Source organism: Arachis hypogaea, chromosome 18, assembly GCF_003086295.3.
Source record: "Arachis hypogaea cultivar Tifrunner chromosome 18, arahy.Tifrunner.gnm2.J5K5, whole genome shotgun sequence".
Classification (NCBI taxonomy): domain Eukaryota; kingdom Viridiplantae; phylum Streptophyta; class Magnoliopsida; order Fabales; family Fabaceae; genus Arachis; species Arachis hypogaea.
Genome location: NC_092053.1, coordinates 66,333,869 through 66,343,124, shown reverse-complemented (window position 1 = coordinate 66,343,124; position 9,256 = coordinate 66,333,869). Strand labels below are relative to the sequence as shown.

Genomic DNA, 9,256 nt, shown 5'->3' with positions numbered 1-9,256 from the left:
CCAAATTATCAAAATTTGATGTTAGTAATCCTAATTATTTTCAACTAAAATAATAAAAAATAGTACTATAATTGTAAGTTTTTTAACTAATCATTATAAATTTAAGTCGTAGTTTAATATAGTACCTTAGCTTAGGACGGAAGGCAACCATTGCTATCCACATTTGACTGCTATTTTATAAGTTTCATATTTATTTTATTGTGCACATCAATTAAATTATACTTTATGATTTTATTTTACATGTTTTGAAATAATGACATCATATTATAAGGATTAGATTAATTTTCATAGTCTAATACGAATCTTATTATTTTGTTCGTCATTTAAATATTATTCATAAAGAAAAGTTACTTAAACTGAAACACTATATAAAAAGAGACAAAAAATTTTTAGATTTATCGTCATGGTTTGCTTCTTCGACCTCACTTAATATACTCAAATTTAATAGCTTTGATGGTGGTGATTCTTTGTAATTAGTTAAAAAGTTTCAACTTTCTCTTTCTCTCTCTAATTCTCCCTACGATTTTGAACAAACTTAATTTTATTATTAAACAAGTGTAATTATCCGTGCCATGCACGTGATAAGATTGAAATTATAATTTTAAGCTGTTGTGTTAAAAATTAATTTCAATTATAATAATTTAACTAATAAAAAAATAACTTGTATGCATTATTTTTCTTTTCTTCATATAGTGTTAATTGTATTAACTATAAAATAGTTATTTAATCTATTTTTTTCAATAAATCAGACATATATACTCAATATGACCATAAATAATCTAGTAATACTTAAATCCACCAACAAAGTTTTATATGTTGGTTTACTGTGAAGTAAGAACATATCAAAATCAACTCAAAATGAAGAACAAATTAATAGAGAATACTAATGCAGAAAGTTCTGTAATAAACAATAAATAATTTAAACCTACTGAATAACAATTCAATGCTATTCCTTGATACTTACAAAATATATACCTGAAACAACACTGTATCAATGTTAGTATATAAAATTATATGATTAACGTAATTATAAAATTGTTCATTAGGAGAATAAAATAATATGAATTTTTATGATAATTTTAATATTCTCAAACTATTAATGTACAATAAGAATTCATCCATTAGCGCCTAGAATTTCTAAATTTTTTTAATTGATAGTAATAAATTTTAATAAATAAATAAATTTAGTAAGACATTTTGTTATTACCTTTTCATTATAGGCTCTCAAAAACTTCTCTATATACCACATTCATCGTGCAGTTATCTTCCAAGTGCCCATGATCTTGCAACAGCACTCACAGACCATCTTTACTCATTACCCTTGATAACGTAACATACAATTGACCATGGGTGAAAACTGGCCTTGGAAGGTAAATTCTAACTTTCGATAGAGTTTGTCCCTGGGACTTATTTATTGTCATTGCAAATGACATGATAATTGGGAATTGTCTTCTTTAAAACATGACCGGTAATGTTTCATTATTTGGAATTAGATTCAGTCTTGGGATAAGAACAATACTCCCAGCTTTGTTACCAGTTAAAATCTTGCATTCTATCACATAATTTCCCATTTTTCTAACTTGCATCCTCGTTTCATTGCACAAACCATTAGTCTGGTCTATATTCCGCAGCAACATAACAGGAGCGCCAACCTTCAAAACCAACTTGTGTGGTGGTAGACCTGAACAATTTATTCCATTTAGAATCTCCGGCGAGAAAGCATCTAACTCAAATTCCATATTTCCATCCTCAGCACACACAGAGTCTGAAGTTAAGTAGACTCTTTCTTGTCCAGGTAACCCTGCAGTCATCTTGTTGTTGATATCAGTGACACAATCCAGAGTTGGTGCAAGAATTACTCTATCCTTGAAATAATTTTCAATGGATAAATTGGATAACATATCTGGATACACGAAATCAATGAAGTCATCCAAAGCTATCTCAGATTTCTTAACCAAAATGCCAAATGGTATATGAACGATCGATTCATTATCTGTTGTATCACCAGCCAAATCATCACCAATTTTGAGTAGCCATTCTGCAAAATCTCTGAGTTCTTGTATGTTGTTGTTTTCACTTAGTGACAATCTCATGTTTTTTGTAAGCTTCAAAACCTTACCGTTATGCCATAAATATGAAGAATTAATAGAAGACTGAATTATATCTTTCCTTGAGCCTCTGGAATCACAGGTAAAATTTGTCTAAAATCTCCTCCGAGAACAACAACTTTACCTCCAAATGGCAAATGAGCATTATATGAATCTGAGCACCTTAAGATGTCTCTGAGGCATTTGTCTAAAGTTTCGTAACAATACTTACTTATCATTGGAGCTTCATCCCATATGATTAATTTGGACTTGGATATTAACCTTGCAAGAGGACTTCCCTGTTTAATGCTACACAAAGAATCTTCATTTATTGTCAAAGAAATTTTAAACCTTGAATGTGCAGTTCTTCCATTAGGCAACAGAAGTGCAGCAATCCCACTCGAAGCAACATTTAAAATTATACCTCCTTTAGACCTAATCGAGCATGATATAGTTAACCATAAGAATATTTTTCCACAACCACCTTGACTGTATAAGATGAAAAGTCCACCCATATTACTGCTAACAGCACTAATTATTTGATCGTATGCAAATTTTTGCTCATCAGTTAGCCTTTCTAAATACCCACCTAGTTCATTCGCAAGAGCATTAACGTCAAAGTTCAACTCTTCCATTATAATTCTGTCTTCTAAGCTGGACACCAAATTTTCTGAAGGATATGGCATTCCACAATATTCTTTCAATGACTTGCCATTTGACTGGAGTAAATCTTCAATTTTTGCAAGTGCAATATCTTTTATTTGGACTTCTGACATGATCAAATATGTATTTTTTCAATTTAAAATAACACAATTATTTGAAAAATTATTAAATTAGTTTCTGGCAAAAAAGTTTGAAATGCATTGTTGAATGATAAATAACACTCCTTGTTTTTGGTTTAAAAAATGCTTCATTAGTAACATGTCCCTTTAAAAAATATTATTGTGATTAACATGGATATCAAAATCATTATAACATAAAAAAAGGCACAAACAACTGATGCAAATGCAAGTATTGGAAGTATGTGAATTTAGTTACGGTTTCTTAGATGAAGTAGATATGATTTACAATAATGAATCAAAATTTGTATTAAGAGGAGGGAGTAAAGAGAAAGAGAAAAAGTTAAAGTGAACACAAATAAATAATTTGCCATATGTATGATAATGTTACTCCCAAAAAAGGCATTTTGTTAAAGAAAATCACTCTTAAAATTTCTTATCCAATATTTTTGTTATAATTATATGCTAATTTGAATTCTAACATGGAAAAAAAATTATAATAGAGTATATTTACCTTCCATTTACAGTAATCTTCTTTGTTCATATAGTACGTCATTAGAGAGAAAGTTTCAAGTCTTTTGTCAAACAAAATCTGGTCTACTCATGTTATTTGATGTTAATAAAACAACAAAAAGTCTCCTTAAAAAAGTTGCAGAGTGCCATGTTCCTGCTTCAAAGATTGCATCAATGAATTCTCTGTCATCCTGCAACAATCCTAGAGCATAGCATGCATCTTTGAATGAGTCATAAACGACACCATCAACTGTTCTTAGATCGCTGAAACTCGTGCATCCCTTTTGAATGTTCAAAAGTAGCCTTAGATAGTAATTTTCCTTATTCATTGGTGGTATATAAGATATCCTTCCTATGGCATATCCTTGCTTTCTCTGAGTCCACATATGATGCTCTCCATTCCAAACAAATTTTGTTGGAAACTCAGAATAAGTCAGATTTCTTGCATCATTATGGACTTCATTTGCTTTGAACCATCCAATCAACATAGATTTCTTGAAAAAAGAAGTCTCAACAACCGACTGAATTGTATTAGTATCTTTGTAAACAATTGGCATATCATCAGGAAGATGGAATGGCAATCTTATTACTGCTGGTTCCTTCATTTAAATAGGATAACCGAACAATCTCCATGCAGCTTCACATGCTGATATATATCTACAATCATAATAATTAAGTATTTCATCTACCTGAGATCTATTGTTTTGATAAAATGCAGCTGTCACCCTGTCATTACCCTTGTGAAGATACTTGAACAGATATTTGATTGTTGAAGTTTGGCAAGTATACTCAACATTGATGTGACATCCAAATTTTAAAAGAAGACTGGCATTGTATGGAACTATGACGGAGTTGTCAACCTCAACATTTTTCTTTGATACAGTTCGCCCATCATCTCTTCTTTGATATCTTGGAAAGCCTGCTTCGTCAATAATTGTCCTATCTCTGAATGCTTTGGGAAAAAACTTTGAATATTTACCATTGATCATGCATTGGCTCTTACTATTTAAATGACCGCATGGACCATGAATCATATATTTCTCAACAGCAGCATACAATTTTGGATTTTTCCTCCTATCTGGAATCTCTGTCTTAATAACCTTGTCTATGTCATCAACAGTTCGTGGTTTTGATTCCAGATGCATGAACAAAAGAAGATGGGCGTGAGGTAGACCTCTCTTCTGAAACTCTATGGTTAGACAGTCTGCAAATTTAAAGATATAATATTACTAATAACTTGGACAAAGTAAATAAATATTTATTCGAAAATCTAAAGCATATAAGATCAAGTGCATTGCAAACAAATCAAATGGTGTGATTTAAAAAATAGTTGATTCTAAACTAAACTATATAAACTCAAGCGTGTAGTGTGAATAAGCACGATAAAGTAAATAGGAAAAAATTATGCTAAAATAAAATCATTTAAAACTATATAAGTGTACCATACAATGAGCTTGAGGTAATACAAACAATATAGATGCACTGTAATACACTCAAGATAGTACACTATCGAATGATCGTACCATGTGCTATACAAATAATTGTTTCTTAATAACGATAGTGTACTATACAATGAGTGTATTATAGATAATATAGATAGAGTAAATAAAAACTCGTAGGAAGATTAGTTATACTTATATCCAATAATCTTTCTAAAGAATGTTCCTTTCTTCAATTCCTTAATTAATTTATCAACCTTCAACTTGAATATTCTACATAAGATGTCTGGTCTATCCTCTGTATGGAGTCATTGGGGTGTTACCTCTCTTTTTATCTCATTCCATTCTGGATTACATGTCATAGTGATAAATCAACTTGGATATCCAGCATATTTACATATTGCAAAAGCATCCTTGCAATTGTTAAACATGTACCTTGGACCACCGGTAAAGCTCTTTGAGAGAATAATTCTTTGTCCAATGTTAATGGCATTAGTTTCACGACGAACCATACACTCATGCAATTGCTTGAACTTGCCTAGCCTCAAGTTTGGTTGTTTCAATCGTAAATATAAAAGCCGTTCTGACTCAACCATAGTGTAGGCATCTACTATTAATTGTTGCAGAAATCTTCTTGACCGCAAAAAGATCTGAGACTCATTAGTCCTTCTTTAAAGTCTGTATGCGAAGAAGTCTCTCATACTTATTGTTAGTCTTTTCTTAGTTTTTCTAACATTTGGTCGAGAAGAAGTAGCTATATGTAATCTGTAACCATCCTCACCGTATGGAAACAACAAAGGATATTGAAGAGCAAGGTACATTGGATGTACTACTTCTATCCTCTGTAAGATTCTTGATTTTGTCTCAATTATTATATCCCTATTAACTCCGCTCTCATCAATATCTCCAACTATCAGTGCAGCAACTTCAGATGCTGGTGGCAAATTATATGTCCTTGCATCAGTATTTCTTCTGGTTATTAATCATAACTTAACATCAGCAGAGCCATTAACTTGGTATCTATCCCGTGCTGAACGAAATACTTTTGCTAGGACATTATTTTCATCCATCATGACTTTCAAGGACGAAACAATTTCAGTTTCCATCAATTCTGCACTGATGTTTGACCTGTTAATAAATAAACAATATATGAGAACTTCAATTCATTTGTTAAGCATCGAGAAGATCGCATGAGAATTTAACTCCTCATAATATATTACTATAATTAGCGTCTTAGATAAAGTTAGGAAATAGAAGAATTACACGCGTGAGTCGAACAATTACCTAAATGTAATGGCCAATTTTTCCTGCTTTTGACCATGATATAAGTTCTCCTTTTTCGGTTAAGAGTCCAATAACATCTAATTAAAAAAAAGAATTAAAAGCATGAAATTAAAGACATAAATAAAACAAAATAATAATAATAATAATAATAATAATAATAATAATAATAATAATAATAATAATAATAATAAAAAATATTGTTTAAGTAATTTGGTTTTAATATTAGTATTTGATTAAATTAGTATTAGAAAATTTTAAATTATTGTCTCAAATTAGGTATTACTAGCGGCTCAACAGGCACTATCGTGCCTGTTCAGCCGCTTTTCTATTATTTTGAAGAGATTAATTTTTATAATTTTATTTTTAAAATTATAAATTTAATAAAATAATCTAAACATTAAGAATAAAAAAATTTGAAAACAAAAATAAAAATTTTATAATTATTTAACTTTTAGAATGTATAAAATTTATAAATTTAAATTAAATAAGATATTAAACAAATTTATTATGTTGTTATTATGTGTAACAAAATGAAAATAAAGATTTAGAAGTATTATTTATAATTAACTATTTAGAAACGTTATTAAGTTTATTTATTTATTTTTAATAACATTTAATTTAAAACAGAGATAAAAATTTATATTCAAAACACTCTTTATCTTCATGCATAATTCTAATTGATAAAAAATATTTTTTAATTTAATATTTATTTTTTTAAATTATGTTTAATTTTATTATTTTTTTCAAAATTATTAATTTATATTTTTATTATATTCACTCACTATATCAAACACTATTCTTTCTCTTACTATATATTATTCTCTATATACATACCTGCTATTGTCTCATCGCCACTATTATATTACATTGTTCTCCTTTCTCATTTTTTTTCTCCTTCCACATTCTCATCATCTTATCGTTATTAATTATCACTAAGTATTATTATCGCAACGTTTACTCTGATTTATTACTTTGATTTATAACCATCTATTGTGTTAACTTTTATGAGTTGTTGAAGTTTTACTAAAAAAATTAAGACATAAAGCATTTAAAATTTTCCCAAATTATCAAAATTTGATGTTAGTAATCCTAATTATTTTCAACTAAAATAATAAAAAATAGTACTATAATTGTAAGTTTTTTAACTAATCATTATAAATTTAAGTCGTAGTTTAATATAGTACCTTAGCTTAGGACGGAAGGCAACCATTGCTATCCACATTTGACTGCTATTTTATAAGTTTCATATTTATTTTATTGTGCACATCAATTAAATTATACTTTATGATTTTATTTTACATGTTTTGAAATAATGACATCATATTATAAAGATTAGATTAATTTTCATAGTCTAATACGAATCTTATTATTTTGTTCGTCATTTAAATATTATTCATAAAGAAAAGTTACTTAAACTGAAACACTATATAAAAAGAGACAAAAAATTTTTAGATTTATCGTCATGGTTTGCTTCTTCGACCTCACTTAATATACTCAAATTTAATAGCTTTGATGGTGGTGATTCTTTGTAATTAGTTAAAAAGTTTCAACTTTCTCTTTCTCTCTCTAATTCTCCCTACGATTTTGAACAAACTTAATTTTGTTATTAAATAATTTTTTAAATTTAGAATATTTTTAACTTCTTATATAATAAGTATCTTTTAAATTATCTTTCATGTATCTTGAAAGTTAAAAATTAAAGTTAAATGATATTAGGTATTTTATTAAGTACAAAAATAAACATTTTAAGTCTAAATGATATTAGTTTTTTTATTAAGGCAGAGAACCATCATGAAAGGGTCGTCATATTAAATCCCATGTTCTTATATTGAGAACATGTACCATTTATTATATTATATATAATCAATTTACCATATAACAAAAGGTGAAAATCTATATCTTCCTTTTGTTAAGTTTTTTTTCTCTCTCTAAATTAATTTGTATATTATCAACTTATTTCTATTATTTATGTAATATTTTTTTCTAGTAGTTATCCATTAATAAATTTTTAAACCTATTATCTTCAGACCATAAAATTTTCAAAGTAAAAGAAAAATACAATAAAACAAATTAGAGAACCTAAAAAAATAAAATAGTTTTTAAAATAGAATATATATAAGATAAATAATAAATTAAAACTTACATGGCCTATGACATAGAAAAATAAAGAGAAAAAAATAATCATGAAAGTTGAAATAACAAAAATATATAACACAGTTCTTATCTTGACATATTTAAATGTTATATGTCAATCTAATAATTAATAAAAAATAACATTATCCAATATAAAATAGATTAAAAATAAAAAAAAGATTAACAAAATCAATTAACAAAGTTCTTATCTTACTATATTTATGGTATTATATTTCAATCTAATAATCAATAAAAAATAATATTTTCTTATATAAAACATATTAAAAATAAAGAAAAAAATAACAAAATATACGTGGAGGTTTTTCACTCTACTATTGGTAGGTATAAATTTTTTTTACATCTTTTATATGCCAATCATATGACAGACAAATAATATTAAATTAATTAATAATCTTTTTGCAATAATTTAAAAAATTAATAAATGTCAATTCTAGTACTCTTTATAATTAAATGTCAAATTCAATACTCTACATAATTAATAGTTTAGATAGTTCAGGAAATTAACATGTTAATGTTTTTAACAAACCTTTGATAGGTGTGAACTTTCTTGCGCCCTTTATACATGCCAATTAAATAAATTAGCCACTCCTTAAGATAAATGATGCTGTGATAGACAAAATTAATAATTTCATTTTATTTCAGAAGAAATATTTATATACTCAAATTTCAAATATAATACTCTATATAATCAATAATTTAAAAAATTAAAAAAAATATTATTGCAAAGCAATCTAAAAATAATAAGTTAACAAAAATATTTATGAAACTTCTTCCTTCCATCATTGATAGGTAAAGACATGTAAACAAAAATAAGAACACATACCAGAAAAAAAGAAAATATTTTCTTTCTACATCAAATCGATAAGATAAAAAAATAGTTTTTTTACATCAAATTGATAAGAAAAAAAGACAGAACTATTGGGAATGAATTAAAAGGATAAAAGAATGACTAAAAATATAAATTAAATAAGTAAACTGAAGAAAAGAAAAAATTGTAAGT

General features: G+C 27.2%; 3 protein-coding genes across 3 annotated transcripts; all 3 read right to left on the bottom strand.

The window, feature by feature from the left end:
- Positions 1 to 2,158: 2,158 nt before the first annotated feature.
- On the bottom strand, positions 2,159 to 2,863 carry LOC140181386 (uncharacterized). Its single transcript, XM_072224937.1, has one exon. It carries the CDS (start codon positions 2,861 to 2,863, stop codon positions 2,159 to 2,161), a length of 705 nt encoding a protein of 234 aa, XP_072081038.1.
- Positions 2,864 to 3,447: 584 nt separating this feature from the next.
- Positions 3,448 to 3,984, bottom strand: LOC140181385 (uncharacterized). The gene has a single exon (XM_072224936.1). The coding sequence runs from the start codon at positions 3,982 to 3,984 to the stop codon at positions 3,448 to 3,450; it is 537 nt and encodes a 178-aa protein (XP_072081037.1).
- On the bottom strand, positions 3,985 to 5,414 carry LOC114925785 (uncharacterized). Its single transcript, XM_029294915.1, has 2 exons — positions 5,216 to 5,414; positions 3,985 to 4,583 (listed from the first exon to the last, which is right to left on the bottom strand). Exons 1-2 carry the CDS (start codon positions 5,412 to 5,414, stop codon positions 3,985 to 3,987), a joined length of 798 nt encoding a protein of 265 aa, XP_029150748.1.
- Positions 5,415 to 9,256: the final 3,842 nt, after the last annotated feature.

Excerpts from the sequence above, each read along its gene's own strand:
- LOC140181386 (XM_072224937.1), bottom strand. The coding sequence starts at position 2,863 with ATGTCAGAAGTCCAAATAAAAGATATTGCACTTGCAAAAATTGAAGAT.
- LOC140181385 (XM_072224936.1), bottom strand. The coding sequence starts at position 3,984 with ATGAAGGAACCAGCAGTAATAAGATTGCCATTCCATCTTCCTGATGAT.
- LOC114925785 (XM_029294915.1), bottom strand. The coding sequence starts at position 5,414 with ATGGTTGAGTCAGAACGGCTTTTATATTTACGATTGAAACAACCAAAC. Across the intron at positions 4,584-5,215 it reads CAAGGATGCTTTTGCAATAT|ACTGTCTAACCATAGAGTTT; the intron begins GTAAATATGCTG and ends TTAAATTTGCAG.